We start from the raw sequence: 18,621 nt of genomic DNA on the forward strand, positions 1-18,621 counted from the left end.
CCTCCGTCAACCCGATCTGGTACGGATCCCACACTGATGAGCAATACTCAAGTATAGGTCGAACAAGTGTTTGTTAAGCCACCTCCTTTGTTGATGGACTACATTTTCTAAGGACTCTCCCAATGAATCTCAACCTGGCACCCGCCTTACCAACAATTAATTTTATATTATCATTCCACTTCAAATCGTTCCACACGCATACTCTCAGATATTTAACAGAAGTAACTGCTACCAGTGTTTGTTCCGCTATCATATAATCATACAATAAAGTATCCTCCTTTCTATGTATTCGCAATACATTACATTTGTCTATGTTATGGGTCAGTTGCCACTCACTGCACCAAGTGCCTATCCGCTGCAGATCTTCCTGCATTTCGCTAAAATTTTCTAATGCTGGAACTTCTCTGTATACTACAGCATCATCTGCGAAAAGCCGCATGGAACTTCCGACATAATCTACTAGGTCATTTATATATATTGTGATATCACAGATGACTTCAGCTTGACCTACTAGATGGCAGTGTAAACTGACATATCTAGCATTAGTATTGAGCACTCTTGTTGCTGTAAAAATATTGTCAATCAAAATGGAACACAAGGTGGGGTTGGTGACATCAAAAGGTGACAATCTGAGGTAAGTACTAGTCTTTAGACATGAAGTAAAGGTTGAACTTGCAGCATTGTCTGTTCAGGCAAGGTAGCTGCCAATTGTGGCTGAAGCCTTGCATGTTGTGACAAAATGGTAAACGACTGGACTTCTGCATTTCATGATGCGGAAGACCTAGGAGGCATGCAATTTGTGTCACAGGTATGTAGCACTTGGTTTCAAATGGGAGCATTGCTCACGAAATCACTATTCTCCATATCTAAAAGCAGAGCTATAGTGAGAGTCAACATGGCTGGGGAATGTTTGCGACACATTAATAGTTGTAGCAGGATGGTACATGAATGTTCATGTTGCTCACGTGACACAGAAGGTGCAGATGATGCATAAAAGTTCCTACAAACCCTCTCGGATCGTTGTACATCAGTGACACTATTAATGATGGAGTTGTACTTGTGGGGTGAGAATGGGTTTGTAAGTGCTAGGCATTGTTGATGTACTGAAAATTTGATGATTTTGGTAGAGATGAGGCTTGAGTCATCAGTGCACCCAGTTTTCAACATTGTGCATATTTAGAACACTTCACACACTGCAATGCAATCCTTTTCATCACTGCACCCTAGATGCAGTATGCTGAATGGAGTGGTGTGTGGCGGCCATGTTGTCACAACAAAAAATGGTGAAACTTTGACGAACTGCGTGATTCATGACCAAGGTGGGGTCCACCAAAGTAGGTATATCATCGTATTGGTCTGTATTTATGACTAACACGAATAACAAATGCAGCAGATATATCTACATAAACTTTATTAGTCAAAATAAATATAAGCAACTGCCTCTGAGCAAGATTCAGTTCACAACTCACTCTCACTCTCTCTCTCTCTCTCTCTCTCTCTCTCTCTCTCTCTCTCTCTGCACAGTCCAAAAATCGTTCTCTTCTCATGGCGGAGCGTCTGTGGAAACTGCTTCAAGATCGATATGCCCACACATCCAATAATTTCAACAGTTTATTTTATTGGGACTTACTGTAGAGGTTTTTTTTGTACACCCAAGGAAGCTAATGTCACATTATTTGATATATGTATATCTTTGATTGCACCTGCAAGCTCAGAACTGTTTTTAACCCCAAAATAAGTACTGAAAATGTAAAGTATTATAATTTTTTAAGTTTATAGCATGGCAATGATATAGTGTTCACAGTCGGACAAAACTGACTTCCATCTTTATGAATCTTAAGTTCTAAACTGCGGAAGTTTAGCATTCATAATTTTAAGCAATTTCTTTTCATAATCATTAAAAAGAAATTGGGTGCTGCTTATCTTTTTATGCAGTTCAGTCCAGAGAATTCTAATGGCTTCCTAAATAGTCATCTTCATATATAAGTACTGTGATACTCCCCTTGTCTACTCGAGTAGTCATTGCCATCTCTTGCTCTTACTGTGTATTAAATTTTTTAAAATACTACTCATGATGCACAACTTTACAGGAGATATTTTTAACTGATAAAGCTTTATTGACCTTAGCAGTGTGCCCACAATTTCTAATTTCATCATCTCGGCTCCTTTGCATGCCATGTTAGTTTGATGTATTACACATTTAATATTTTCTTCCCTAACATTTGCGATTGTATTATGTTGTAAACCCTTGTTTAGCAAAGTATTTTCATCATTACTCAGTACAACACTTGTTACGTTCACTACCCTGTCACTGAAGCGACATTGCCCAATACCTACCTTACTTCTTGCAACATTTGTGTTTCGTGGTTTGATCAATTCACTCAACTTTTTGTCATGCTTCTTTTCAATTTTCTCATCATTATTCCAAACCCTATTAGCAATCTATTGCCACACTGTGACGCAGTGCAGTACTCTGCAAACTTTCATGTCTGATTATGAACAGATAAAATTTAGTTTACATGACCTGCAGTTATTGAAGAAACCTGCCCTGTTAGTGTGGAAGAAGTTTCATTCTCACAGGACAGAAGATATTAAAAATAGACTGAATGAACTGAAGACTCAGGGCTAACTAGTTTACTTCAACCACCATATAGTGGAGATGCTGAGTTATATTCCATCCTTGATTTTCCATTGCTTGATTTACTTTACTTCAACCATTTCATTTATCAACAGACTATCTAAGGGGATTATGAAAGAGGAGTGGAACAGATGGATGCAAGTCACAGATTTTGAATTTACACTGTCAGCAAAGAAGAAGAAAGCGAGCATTTCTCCAGTTTGTGAATGGGTAAAGCGTCAAGAGACTGTATACAAACTGAAACAGTGATTAAATCTTTTAAGATGTGGAGTATCAGTAATGCACTAGACAGTTAAGAGGATAATTTACTGTATGAGGATTCATATTCTCACATGACAGTTTCAAGTATTTTTTCCTTCAGCTCCAAGGATGAATTTTGCAGATTTGAGGATGCAAATTAAAAGGTGAGCATTGTTTCATACTTATATTGCCTAGATATTTGATGTATATACACATTTGCATAAAAAGTCTTAAAAAAAATAGGAGGGTCCTTTATGCCATCAAGTAAGGTACCTTTTTACTTTACTGTTTTACCTTCCACTACTAAAATATGTTTTAGTTTACCTATCTATATGTTGGCATGATATATAAACTACTTTACTTTTGTATAATTATCCATTTCTATTGTTACTTAACTGTGTTCTAAAGTAATTATTTACCATCCTGTATCGGCAGGCAGCAGCGTCACCACTTGCACACCATCTAGGGTAAGCAGGGTTACCTATACCATGCTGCGCTAGGGCCACCATGCTCATTCATCTGCTAGCTGTCTACTTGTCACATCAGTTTTTCTTTCTTTATATGAATATAGTGACTTAATGGTTTAGAAGTCAAAAGACTTCTTTGTCACAATACTGTAATTATATTGTACTGGAGTACACACTTCTGTAAAAAAGACTTCATGAATTTTGATTTTAAGACCTGTATTAATACATCCTGTATGCATTCACATTTGTAATATAAAAATTTGTTATTAATATGTGGGTCATCTTATGATGGGCCATGGCCAAAACACATTATCAAGCTTTTTTAGAATCGTTTAAAAAAAATTGCCTCTCACAACTTTCAGTCGTACTTACAATACTTTGTGTAATGGATAGTTGCTTTTGTATCTAAGCTAGGTGGATGATGGGAGCGCATTACCAACGTTTACCTTTTGTTCACTAGATTGTGGTGGACATGGTATTACCAGTACCAGATGTTTTCATATTGGCAGTCCAGTGTAGTCATGTATGCTGGACTGCTGCTGTTAGCACATTTTCTTTTTGATTGGGCATTCAGACTGCGCCACCCCAACTACGGTTTCAGTTAATGACAAATGTCATAGATGTTTCTGACCGACTGTCAGTTACAATGCTAGAGTTGGCCACAGCACAAGTAGCAAAATGTCAGACAGATAAAGTTCTGTTTGAAACTACAGGTTTGTAATCAGTTACCAACTTATCACTATAAGAACTTACATTGTACCCCAGGATATCACCTCATACTTTACGTCTCTCAAGATGTCAACTGTCATTTAGAAGATGTGATACCACTGTGTGTTGTGAAGCCATTGTAGAACTGTATAACAAATTAATACAGAGATTATTATGTACAAGTTGTCAGAAATGTGTGATTATTTATTTATTTTACTGTAGCAGCAGAAGCAGAAGCAGCAGCATTGCTCACTGATTTATACGTAACAAAATAGTACAATCTTTGTTAGGTTAGGTGGTGTTAATTTTAGGTAAGTAACTGAGCTTTGCGAGAGGGTTATGCACCAGCACGAGATAGATGAATGAATGAATGAATGAAAGGAAGTCTTACATGCTTGACACTGCATGTTTGCTTATTAGGTCTGACTGTTCTTAATGGTAAAATAATTTTAAGAAACTGACAAAGTGTTCCCAAAACATAGTGTGTTAAAAAAATAAATCACCCATTTTCAACAGCAGAAAAAAATTATTAGCTATTGTCTCAACAGCCTTCCCATATTTGTTGATGTAGGAGATTATATATATTGAGCCATAACATTTATGCAGATGAAACAGCATTTTCCCACAACACTTGAATTAAATCATGAAATAATCGGGAATTATTAAAGCAAAGAAGCGCGCGCGTGTACCCCCCCCCCCCTCCCCCCTCCCCCACACACACACACGCACGCACGCATGCGGGGGGGGGGGGGGGGGGGGGGGGGAGGGGGAGAAGAATATCATCTAATGAATCTCAAACAGTTGTCATTTAATGTTGTTATCAAAAATCTTGAAAAGTTGTTGGCTGGTTTACTTCAAACTTTTACTCAATACTCTAAATGAACATTCGGATGGACATAGCCTACGTATTTTTAATGCCTATAATATATAGATATTTATGTGGTATATAAAGGGGGAAAAACAATGAAACACAATAATAATGACAATATTATGGAAAGGATAGATTGCTACTCACCATATAGAAAGGAGTCACAGACAAGTACAACAAAAGGACTGTTATATATTTAAGGATTTTTTAAGGGGGATGCGGGGAAAATGGCATGCACATTCACACAAACACAACTAACACACGCAACTGTCTCTGGACACAATCTTGCCTCAGGGGGGGGGGGGGTAATCGAGGGGTGTGTGTGTGTGTGTGTGTGTGTGTGTGTGTGTGTGTGTGTGTGTGTGTGTGTGTGTGTACGTACTTTAGGAGGAGGCCTTATGGCCGAAAGTGTAAATGTACAGCAGTCTTTTTGTCATGCTTGTTTGCAACTCAGTATCCGTTTTATATGGTGAATAGGAATCTATTCTATACATAGTATTGTCATATAAAGGGGGAATGCTATTATCAAAACTCTATAAAGTCCTTGAGTAATTTACTTCAAATTTTATTTTTAAAACAACAGTGTGCAGGGTTTCTATTAAAACTTACTGCGATAAAGAAAATGATGAGCTGTGGCGAGCTTTGAAAATGTGCAGTTTCGATTTCTTTCTCACAGTCAGTTTCAACTACACCAGGAAGGTATGTGAAACAGACAAATTATTTCTCCCAATATATGTTTCCCAACAAAAATTTTACACACAATAATGTGGGGTTTTGTTTCCTTCCTGATCGTTTTGTCTTACTGAAAACTGGGAGGTTTTATTCATGCCTTATCGGCTTCTAATTAGAATACTACTACAGAATCTTAATTGTCCGAAACTCTGTAATCCTACCTGTTCACAGTTCAGAAGTGTGTGAAATACCGTCATTGGAGCTACTATTCTCACAGAGTCAGCAGCTACAGATGTGCCTCTTGTACCAATGAGTCCAGTCGATTTACCCATTCATTTTACCCAACTTCAATTCCCAATAAATTTTTTGTTTGCAATGATAAACAAGGCTCGAGGTCACAAAGAGGGAGGAGGGGGAGGGTAGGCTGGGTGGAGGAAATGTATACAAAGAGGAGGGAGGAAGTCATGAACAGCATATGTTGAGGGGAGGAGGAGGAGGTGGTGGTGGTGGTGGACAAAAGAGGGGGGGGGGAAGAGTTTAGGGTGTGCATCCAATTCCCATACATATTTATTAATTGCCATGCATTTCTAGGTTCACTAGTATGCAACAGGGATGGGCTATGATCGCGCTCGAGAAACGCGCGACGCGAAGGCAATTCCTCGAGAATTTCTTGGGTACGCTCGAGAAGTTGACAGTGCTGCGCTCTCTGAGAAATTGCGCAAACCTTCAGTACACGAAGGTCGTACTCGTCGTACGTAGGTGCTCGGAAAACTTTGAAATTCTATAATTGATATCAACTGTACAACCGTTATTAATGTGTACTGAAGTATTAGTATATGTCTCATAAGACAAAAATCATAGAATAATTGTTTAAAACAAAGCACAGAATTTACAAAAAAAAGAGGCTTTATTCTTACAAAATAAATTACCTTGTAAATTCAGCTTGTATGCATGCATGCTTAACCGTAAAAGAGAAGTGCTATAGTCTTTTTTTATATACAGAAACTGTGTTCATGCGTTTACTTACTGAAGAAACAAAGGAAACAAAAGTTGTTCAGCAGAAGGCATTTTTACATCCCATTGCTACACTGCCATCGATTTTTATTTAGAAATGTGATTTTATTAACCAACTGGCCTTTTACTCTGCTTCTTTGTTTGGTTATAAGTAGTCCTGTTTTCGGAACTATTCTTTCACTGGGAACAGAAGTTGCAGGTATTGCAAGATATTTTTTTGCCACGATAGCTAGACCTGGGTAACTGTTTTCATTTTTTTCCCAGTAGTGTAAAGGATTATCCGTGCATTGTAGGTATGGTTCTTCCAAATATCGTACCTCCAGGTCTATGCTATCACATCCGTTTTTCATCAGATTTTTATTGGAAACATCTTCATCGAAAGAAGCCCATAATGAACTACTGGCGTTTTGTACGAAATGGTATTTGTGGGTAGTGTTGTTAGTAGCCGAATGAGTAGATCTATAGTCTCTACCACGTTTGTGCACTCTGCAATTAGGCTTGCAGCGGCAGGTTTTGAATGAATGGGATTCGTAAATGGTAACGTTTTGAATCTTGGGTCGAGAACTGTGGCAACGGCATGTACTTTGTTTCTATTAATCCTAGCCGGGCTATTAGTGAGTTGTGCAGATGTTCTGGTAGCTCTTGCGCTGTCGTGGTAGCCCACTTCCCATTGCATATGGTTAGGATTAGCCGTCTGATTATTGGAATTGTTTTCGAAAGAGAGGTATAGTTTTCAGTTGAGATTTCACTTGTTACCACTTCAAATGGCACCAGTACACATAAACATTCACTCAAAATTTGCCACTCGTCAGCTGTGAGGTTCTCTAAACCTGAATACAAAGATGATAAACAGGCTGCAATGCATTCCTTTTGCTCCACTAGATGTAGCATATAAAACGTACTGTTCCGCCGGGTTTCGGTTTCCTGAATCAATGTATGAACAGGTTTTTTCATTAGATCCTGGAGCTCATGGAGTTTTTCATTAGCACTGCAACTTGTTTTAAAAAAGCTCACAATTTTTCTGGCCTTTTCCCGCATTATGCAGAGCTCACTGTTGCTGTTCAAAGAAGTTTTCACAAGTAAATTGATGGTGTGTGTGCTAAACAAGGCACATGTTGCTGGCGTTGTCAGTTGTGATGCTTACAACCTTTTTTTCGGTGATCCATTTTGAAATCACGTTCTCTAAAGCCGCACTAATATTTAGAGCTGTTTGCTTTTCTGGGAAACGGAATGTCTCAAGAGCTAAAGCTTTCAGGACCCAATTAGTGTTAATGAAATGACCAGTTACAGCAGTATATGCCTCATATCCAAATATTGGTCGTCAAAGAAACACAAGTAGTCTTCCACGGACAAGTTTACAGCCTCTTTCTGTTTATGGTAATCGTCCTCAATCACGAGGCGCAATTTTTTTGAATTTGGTATCGAGTATTGTGGGTCAAACAGTGAAACAAAATGTCGAAAACCAGTGTCCTCGACAATTGAAAGTTGTTGAAAATCTTCCTTTATCATGGCCACCAGCGCTTCATTTAGCTGTTGTTGCCATTTACTTCCCTCTATGAAGAGAAACATAAGATTTAGATCAGTGCTCCTGCAAGGGGATACATTGTGCTCGACAACTAGTCCAATAAAATTACATATCGTATCGTGCAAAAGCTAGGATAGTATAGGTTTGATTTTGGGGTATGTTGTATGTTATCTGAGTACGATTAAAACATCAATGTATTTTAAGCGTGGTGGACCGCTTCGGACACTATTCGCAGTTTTGCACGGAATTCACCTTTTGTTCTATACGTACCTGGATATTTTGTCTGCCTCGCACTATTGGAAGAATGAGCCTCTGTATCCACGGATGTCGCCGTTTTATTGCTCGAAAAATTGTGCAGTTTTAAGATGTCTAATCATGCCCGTCGTATTTTTTGATACATTACGGAGATTTTTATGACAAATGTTGCAAGTAACCTTATCTCCATCCTCTGTAAGGTATCGCCAGCACCATGACGTTCGTTTTCGAGTGTCCATATTCATTTGAATAACAGATTTACTCGAATGAAACCTGAGACATACTAGTTTCACAGCGAGCATTATTGTCTAGCGGCAGCATTCAATTCATAAAACAACAGCGGCGCGGCGTATGTTGTCGCAGCCAACTGGAGCGCAGCGCCACACGCTGCCGAGCCATTTCTCGTGAGCTTCTCGAGAATTTCTTGAGAACTAGAGGCTCGAGAAATTCTCGGTGCGCTCGAGTCTCCGCGCCTCGCCATCCCATCACTGGTATGCAAAGAGTAGAAGTTTTTTCTTTAACTGCTTGACTGTAATTTCCTTTGAATTTACTTTGCATCATAGGTAATGTGTGTGACAGTGTATAATAGTTCATATTATGAAACACCTTAAAAATACAACTTGTGTTATTTCGTAATATGTAAATATTATGTTGACTGTAAACATGTTAGTAGCTACCCCAGAACAGAATTTCTGAAATACCAAGTGCATCTATTACAGGTGGACAACTACCCTCAAACACATTTGGAAATAGCATGTTACGAAGTTCCTGAAGATGTACCACATTGTCAAAAAATTGCACTCATGAGAAAGTATGACCCTGCTGCACATCCAGATAGATCAGACAATCACAAAGTCATTCCACTGACTAAGAAGCGTCATCAGCTACTAAACTCAAATAAGTTTTCTGAGTTACATTAACATTGCCACTGAATTCCTAACCGGCAGACTTTTTGCAGTTGACTTTTTGCGAGCCAGAACCCTTGAGTTTGCATACGGTTCAGTCCTTGTTAATTCCTCAGGAGATGAGTAGTAAAGGTACTCTGCCTTGGTGTGTTGCCAATATATGGAGGCTGCATGTTACAGAAGTAACATGGGAAACTTTATTGAAGTATCATTAAGGTATTGGTATTATTGAGGTATTGTCTACAGATTGCTGCATGCTAGTTACTAATAAAATGGTAATCCCATACAATGTCCAACCTGAAGGATTCTGAAATAATAAAGTAAAAGAAAATTTACATCTCTCAAACTTGTCTGTTTTAATTCAAATTTACAACAGATACCCAAAGACAAACAATTTTACAAATTCCATCACATAATTAGTGACACAAGATATTCCTCTCATACAATGTTTTACACACACACACACACACACACACACACACACACACACACACACACACACACACACACACAAACAAACAAACAAACCTGTGGCATTTAATGGAATTTGTGTTAAAATATAATAATCTGTACAACATGTATTTACTGTTTTGATTCAATAACATAACCTGCCTTCAATGGATACTGATTGGATGGATTGTTCTGTAATATGTGGAATGAATACGCAGGGTAATATTTCCTCTTTTTAACTGCTGAATGCTAAGCGTCAGCACTGATGTACAATATAATTTGCACAAACATTTTAACTGTAGGTACCAGGATATGCTGCAAGTATTATTCGGCACAATCAACCTGGACATGCTGTAATATCCGCAACAGTCTATTAGTTTATAATACAAGGATACACACATTTAACACAAATATACAACAGGGACTGATATAACCACAATTTGACACACATTGAAACAATTTCTTATTTGCCACCTGGGACACAACATGCCTAACATTTGAAGATTTCTATATAAAGGTATTTTATGAGAGAGAAAAAGAAAATAAGCATAATTACAGCAATGGTTCATGATTTTAAGGATGACAAAAATGAGATTAATGTTTTTTTCTGCTGAGGGCAATACACAATACTGTTTTAGTCAATCGCTATTACTCAGAGGGGACACAAAACTAAGGGGGGCACTCTGGTAAATAATGTGGGTAAGAGTAGTTTAAGTTTGGATACAAATAAAAATGTGAAAAATTTAAATACTGCTACCAAAGTTCAATTTCATAAAAAAATATATTTGCTTAACACAACAGAAATATCTATAAATAATTTAAGAATCCTGCAAAATTATACACAAACAGCAACAAAATATAGCCATAGTGCTGCACTGCAGGAGCAGAAAAGGGAATAAAAATAACTATTTCTATTTCCCTGATGTAATTTTCCATGATGATTCGTTAAGAAACTTTGAGACTAAGAATAAATGAAAAATGGTTATATGTAATATAAGTGTCACAGGTCACACTTCCATCACTGTTCTCATATGCCTCACATGCAAAAAAAGGGAGGATGTTCAATCCAAACACTCAGTTCATCACACGTATGTTGCTGTTACACCACATTCACAAACAAGTATACTTCTGTTTTTAACATAGATGCTTTGTGACTTTCCCCTCAATAAGAATTCTACATCTTAATTAACGTGCCAGGAAATTTTCCCCCTAGTTTCTTGCTACATATGCTGCCGATTTTTCAATGCAGAAAACAACAGCAGTTAGCCACATGTTAATTTATCTTGATACATCAATATACATGGAAATTCTGTAATGTGATACACATCATGGCCCAATTTAAATGCTGCAGTGATGAGACGGGACACAAAGATAATCTCGCCAAATGGCAGTAGCACCACGGGGCACGTGTGTGTCATCCTATGAGGATAGACAAACACACTGCCTGCACCTAGCTAAGCAAGTTGCGTATCTCACGATGCATGTGACAAAGGAAGTCAACATATGATGCAGAACCGTCAAGTCCACGATCCTCCACAAGGAAGTGCTTAAATACCATCTCCAGTTTGTCACGTTGTCGCACTAATGTCAGCTGCAAAAATACAAAATAGCATACATAAGGAAGTTGGATGGCACAATTTAAAGACTGTGAAACAAAATACATAAAGGAATCAAATAGACATAGACATAAAAATTTGTATCTAGACTTTTTTAAACATAGGTATCATAAAATACTCATACACAACAACAAATAACTAACTGTGAAAGGGAAAACACAGTGCATGCTATTTATAAAAAGGTGTGGTTTAATTTCTAACTATAGCAAAATGAATTAGAACAAGCACTACTACATTTAAGTACAAGGATTGAAACAAATGTAAAGAGAAAGCATTCTGAACTTCTTTATTAACCGATGTAAATAATTCAAACTGCACATGTAATTGTGAGACTAGTCCACCACAGGTATTTCAGAGTCTGCCGTGTTCTTGTCCATACCTAATGCATTCCAAGCACAGGCAGAAAGTTGTCATGCTCTTGAAGGAAAGGGAAGAAGGGAAATGCAATCTCTTTAATACCCTTAGAAGGCTAGAGAAAAGTGCACAGAGATTGGATGGCTGAAAACTGCGTTCGCGAGTTCATTCGTGTGGACAAACGTGTTAAAATCTGAGCTTAAGGCACAACTGAACTGGGGTCACAAAGACACGCAGAGGATGATGGAAATCTTTTGGTACTGGAAAGTAAGTGCAAAATGGTTGTCTCAGCAGTGGAAATCCATTTACAGACAGATTGGTGTAAGTCTGTTCTCATCTCCTTTAAGCATTCTAAGCCAATAATGATACTTTTCCTGAGCTGCTGATGAGAGATGGAACAATACATTACTTATGGTTCAGAATTGAGAGATAAGTCGATGGAGTTATATTGTGAACTACCTTATATTTAAAGAACGAGTCCTTCATTCAGTAGCGAAATGCATACTACTCTGAAATGTTCAGACAGATAAAAACTGTGAATCAGAACAAGACTTTACCCCAGAACCATGCCTTTTGTGGGCTATGCTCTTTTTGAGTGAGCATCCAAACACAATTTAAGACTCAAGCTAAGAACTTGATTCTTGCTGGTACCTATCTCAATCTTCTATCTTCAAAGAAGCTAAGTCAATAAATGCGTTTGCTACAAAAACAGGGTTCAGTTTTGTCTCCAGATATGGTGCATAGTTTTAGTCTGTCAGGAAGACGGCCCAAGATTATTTGGCAAGTATACAAGAAATCATGAATAATATACAAGTATACCTGCAAAAGTACACTTTTTGCAGATACGCTTATCTTTTTTACCTTGTGCTTATTGTTTTACCTAACAAGGAGAGGTCCCCAAGGGTGGGATTGACTTTTTGAAAGCATCTACATGGTGATGGAGGTTAGGGTCCTAGGTATCAAAGTATCAAGCCATTCATGTAAGTAGGCCCTTGTTTGAGTGTAGTTATTGAAAAAAATTTCAAGATTTTGGATCATGCTCGACATCCTTAATTAAAATAGGACCATCCAGAGTGGTGGTGTAGTGCAGTTAATGGTTAAGACATGTTCCTGATGTGCAGAAGATCCTTGGTTTGAATCATACAAGGGGCTATATTTTTTATTTTTCAAAAAAACTTTGATCTCTCTTTTTATTCAACTAATTGATTTTAATGCCATTTTTTAAGATTTTCTAATTTTTCATGTGCTCTCATTTCTTGATCATATCATTCTTTTGTCATTAGGAGTCTCTATCCAAGTCATTTTAATCAATCTTATCTCTCCCATAATATTCGAACATTTGAAAATACTGATCTATCACTTAAAAACATAAGATAGTCTACACTGCTGGGAAAAAATGCAAAACCCTCAAGGACTGTGTTCAGTGACACCAGGGGCTAATATGTGCATACTGTGGAGTTGCAATGCTATTGAATCATTTGTCTTTGTCACTGTCCACAAGAAGGCCTGTCTATGCACCCTGTTTTGACTCTGTAGATAGTAGCAGTACTGAGTGCATTGCTCACCCATGATCGTGTTGTAGACATAAGTTTAAGGAGTTGAGCATTCTGACCACTGCTTCACAGTATACTTATTCTCTCATGGCGTTTCTTGTAAATAATCCACTACAGTTAAAAAAGAACAATGATGTATACAATTAAAATACAGAAGGAAAAATGGCAGTTATTACTCCACAATAAGGTTATCTGACAGACAGGAAAGCAAAATTTGAATGTAACTGTATGTACAAATTAATTCACGATGTGAATGTAAAATGACTCATTCCACATCATTATGATCTCTCATGCAAACTGATTCATGGAACATGTAACTACCTAACTAACTAATTAAAGTCATTTTGATAAAGAGTTAAAAATGAAAATTTTCGTAGCACATGATGAGATTCAAACAACATTCTGCATGCCAGTGAATTATCTTAACCACTATGCTATGGCTCCATTCTTGGTAACACCTTTAATTTTAAGGCTTTAGAGCAAGTGAAATCGAGAAACATTTTTTTCAACAATCATTCACAAATGATGGCACACTTTGACGAATAGCTCAAAGATGTGATACCTGGGACCCAAAACTACATCACCGTATAGATGGCTTCAAAAATTCAGTCCCACCCCTGGGGACCTCTTCTGGCAAGTACAATATTGTAGGGCCTGTGTTATTCAGATTATGATGCAAAGTACCTTTATGCGTGCATGCTTGTCCAAAGGAAAAGGCACTGCAGCGACTACAGCTGTTACAAAATATGTTAAATGTATTTGCAATTGTGAATAATGACAACCATCAGCTGTAGAATGGAATGTTGACATTGAAAATTTGTGCTGGCGCAGGACCCAAACCTGGATTTCCCGCTTATCACAAGTGGTCAGCTTACCATTTGGCTCTCCATGCACGACTCATGGCCAGACCCAAACTTCCACATGTCATCAACCATAGACCTGGACTCATACATCCATTATATATATTCTCGTACAGGTCAGACATTGCGCTTAAAGTCACCTGCCCGGTACTGGCAGAGAAATATCTCTCTGTCGATACTGGGCAAGTGACTTTCAAGTGCAGTGTGTGACCTATATGGGAATATACATCATGGTTGTACGAGTCCAGGTCATAGACGCATGGTTAATACCAATGAAATCAGTGTTGCTATCATAAAATAATGTCAAACAAATAAACTGACATAAACCGCGGCACACATTGTATATCAACTTGCCCTCACCACTGACAACCTTCTACCACACACTGGCCCTTGGCACCAACTGTCATATGTCGATTGAGGTACCATCTTAACAATAGTGGCTTATGATGTCATTCTTAAGGGTATTGAATGAGACATGTAATAATGGCAGCATAAATAAAAATTCTATTTATGTTTTTATATTGTTACTAAGAGCTGCAGGTCACTTTACAGTGTAACTCAGTGCACAATAAAAGAAATAGGATACCCTCGCAGAAAGCTTGTACTGTATTCATGCAAATCATGTTGGTAAATTGTTTGAACCGGGATGAAATGAGGGTAAAAGTGTCCCCCCCTCCCCCCCCAAACTTTGTTTAATTTCTGTGTTACTGCTATGTTTATGAAATGATGAAATTTGATCTGGAGAGTATATATCCCGAATCAGATTTTGTTAAAGGAAAATGTTTGAAAAGTAATCAATATTTTCTTACTGATGTTTTAATTGATTCATAGTCATTAAAGTGTGCTCATAATAAGAAACTAGGTTGCCTGTCTGAATCAAGATATTTTGACCTCTTACATTAATTACGGTTGCTAAACTGTTTAAAAAGTGTTTCTAAGAAATATCAAATACGAGTGGCTCAGAGCTTCAAAAGCTATTCCCCTCTGAAGCTTACCATCTCACTGTGAATAAAAGATAGTACTCACTGGATGAATGTTGGTGATGTTTGGCTCAATTTCTAAGTAAGTAAGTAAATAAAGAATAATATCATAGTAACTTGTAAGTATACATCAAATTATTGTTATATAAGGAGACAGCCATTTCAAGCAATTTTATATTTTGGTCTGAAGGGTAACTTAAGGTATGTAACAATCTATTTTCAATATCTGAATATTTAGGTTACAGCAATAGAGAAACCTCCATTTGAACAAAATGATTCAGTGCTTGCTACACATCTTTGAAAGAGTGATGAAATCAAAACACAATGCTCTGCTCCAGTGCACAAGAAGTTTAACAACTAGCTAGTCAGCACACAGTCTTAGTGACTTTTCAAAATAGTCAGGGATGCCAGTCTCCTACATTTTCTGGAACACGGTCACATCATAAATAAGGAGGGAGAGACATTCAGACACAGCAACAGAGAACTCACAACACTGCACACTTTCAAAACAGCTTTTATTAAGTCAGGCACTTTTTACACAGGCTGTGATACAATTCTGTTGAATTCTTCACTCTTTATCAACCTAAGATCGAATGCAAACATTATGTCAACAGTCAGTTGACTGCTTCAGATTTTTGATATGACATAACAGCATAAAACTATTTGAAATTACAGTAATTGGCCTTGTGAGAAATACATTCCATGAGATAATTCCACCAAGCCTGATATGAGACCACTCTACCTATATTTTGATACCTTGTAAAAAAGCCTTCTCCAGGTAGGAGATCAAAATACTTTGATGCAGGAAATTTGTTTCACCTAAAACATTGTATTCAAACTAATATTTATTAATTAAAAGTATCTATTAAAATAGATCAGTAAATTTCGAAACACACTGCTTTGACAAAATCCCGCTTCAGATTTGTGTTCCCCCAACCATACACAATCATTTGAGACACGGATCAGCAACAATCTGTTTTTATGTATTGGCACTTTTTTAACAATGTTTTTCACTCTTCTATCTCTTATTAAACCAGTTTAAACAACTTATTATAAATATGATTTAGATACAAATATAATGGTAACCTGTGGAGGGCCCTCCCATTTTTTATAATGCACTGAGTCTTGCATAAAATCAGTCTTCAGTGTAATTTGAAATTTTATAGCTGATAATTTTATTTAAAAGACATGTTGTAATTATGATGTACAGCTTGGATCATGCCATAAAAATGACATTACAAGCCACCATTACATAAGAAGCAGTGTCACTGAAGGTGAAAAGTAACACGTGACAACTGACCTGAAAGCATCAGGAGAGGCTGACACATGCTATACAATGGGACTATGTTTTTTTTTAAATAATTGCAAAGCGCCAACACTGATGGCAGTCACATTAGTGTGAGTCACGCAAATATTTTTGTCTGTGCTGGACGTTAACATTATAAACCAACATTTTGTAAAGCTTGTCTTTATTATTCAAACCACAATATCACCTCAAAAATAATGGGCAGAACTATGAAAAACAAAGTTATTTATATCCATGGAAGTTTGGATTTGGGCATTTACTAACGAGGTCTCAGTTGAAGGCTACAACACATATTTCTCTCTTATTTCTAACAATAGAAAACCCAGGATGGAATGTAACAATATTATGAGAAGGATAGTTGCTACTCTCTGTATAGTGGAGATGCTGAGTCGCAGATAGGCATAACAAAAGGACTGTCAGAAAGTGAGCTTCCAGCCAACTAGACTTTTGTCAGAAACAGAAAACACACACGCAAGCATGCACACGTATCACACATACACGACCACAGTCTCTGGCTTCAGTAGCCAGACTGTTGTCAGGTGTGTGCGAGGTGCGCGAGTGCCCGACAAAGGCCTTGTTGGCCAACAGCTCAATTCCTGACAGTCTTTTTGTTATGCCTATCTGCGACTCTGCATTTCTGCTATATGGAAAGTAGCAAGTATCCTTTTCATGATATTGTTACGTTCTCTCTTATTTCTGTGTGTTGTTGTTGTTGTGTACAGTCCAGAGACTGGTTTGATGCAGCTCTCCATGCTACTCTATCCGGTGCAAGCTTCTTCATCTCCCAGGACCTACTGGAACCTACATCCTTCTGAATCTGCTTAGTGTATTCATCTCTGTCTCCCTCTGCAATGTTTACCCTCCAATAATAAATTTGTGATCCCTCCATGCCTCAGGACGTGTCCTACCAACCGCCCTTCTTCTTGTCAAGTTGTTCCACAAAATCCTCTTCTCCCCAATTCTATTCAATACCTTCTCATTAGTTATGTGATCTACCCATCTAATCTTCAGCATTATTCTGTAGCACCACATTTCGAAAGCTTCTATTCTCTTCTTGTCCAAACTATTTATCGTCCGTGTTTCACTTCCATACATGGCTACACTCCATACAAATACTTTCAGAAATGACTTCCTGACACTTAAAACTGTACTCGATGTTAGCAAATTTCTCTTCTTCTCGTTTTGCTTTTGTTGATGTTCATCATATAACCTCCTTTCAAGAAACTGTCCATTCTGTTTAACTGCTCTTCCCGGTCCTTTGCTGTCTCTGACAGATAAATGCCATGGGCAAATCTCAGTTTTATTTCTTCTCCATGAATTTTAATTCCTACTTCGAATTTTTCTTTTGTTTCCTTTACTGCTTGATCAATATACAGATTGAATAACATCAGGATAGGCTACAACCCTGTCTCTCTCACTTCCCAACCACTGCTTCCCTTTCACGCCCCTTGACTCTTCTAACTGTTATCTGGTTTCTGTAGAAAGTGTAAATAGCCTTTCGCTCCCTGTATTTTATCCCTGCCACCTTCAGTGTGATACCAAGACTAAGTTATGGAAAATTAGGAGAAAACTGTCTACTGGTTATTACAAACTGTTTGAGGTTTAATTCTTGAAGTATTTCTGGAATATGATGAAAGTTTCATCTAACTTTGCATGAATGAAATTGTTGGTTTTATGTATATACTACACAGCACTACGACTAATTTCTTTGTTCCAGTTATTACCGATATACATCACAGCAGAAGATGGATCTCATTAAGCGACTTAACACATACTTTTCAACAGTTCACAGCAGGCAAGTGTGTTTGAAGTTTTATTTCTATTCAAGTGACACACACTATTAACACCTTTGCCAATTTACAATTACAAAATCAACAATAATAAGAACTCACCCTCATACAACGATGCCTTTGCTGACGTACAGCATTCACTAATGATCTAATACGTGTAGAGAGTGGGTTGTCAATGTCCTGCAGGGATGTGCGATCAATATCAATCTGTGCTGCTGAATGAACACCAAACACGTTTTGGACCCATTCAACATTGACATTTAAACCAATCCACAGGAACATGTAGATACCATTTTCTGCAAAAGAACATGTTACTGTTTAAACAGAGGTACAGGAAACAAATATATCAGATATCTAAAATAGACGGGAACAGAATGACTAGTGAGTATTTACTGCAATAGAAAAATTTCAAGTGTTAAC

General features: G+C 37.6%; 1 protein-coding gene across 4 annotated transcripts in view; it reads right to left on the minus strand.

Annotated features, from left to right (window-relative positions):
- Positions 1 to 9,623: 9,623 nt before the first annotated feature.
- LOC126282502 (protein transport protein Sec24C) overlaps positions 9,624 to 18,621 on the minus strand; it is a 108,154-nt gene continuing 99,156 nt past the window's right edge. For all 4 annotated transcript variants that reach the window (XM_049982179.1, XM_049982188.1, XM_049982162.1 and 1 more), the window contains exons 17-18: positions 18,304 to 18,497; positions 9,624 to 11,333 (exon numbers count right to left, since the gene is read on the minus strand). In XM_049982179.1, coding sequence (XP_049838136.1) covers positions 11,193 to 11,333; positions 18,304 to 18,497 — 335 coding nt within the window. In that variant the 3' untranslated portion in view covers positions 9,624 to 11,192. The remainder of the gene's footprint in view (positions 11,334 to 18,303; positions 18,498 to 18,621) is intronic.

This window comes from Schistocerca gregaria, chromosome 1, assembly GCF_023897955.1.
Source record: "Schistocerca gregaria isolate iqSchGreg1 chromosome 1, iqSchGreg1.2, whole genome shotgun sequence".
Classification (NCBI taxonomy): Eukaryota; Metazoa; Arthropoda; class Insecta; order Orthoptera; family Acrididae; genus Schistocerca; species Schistocerca gregaria.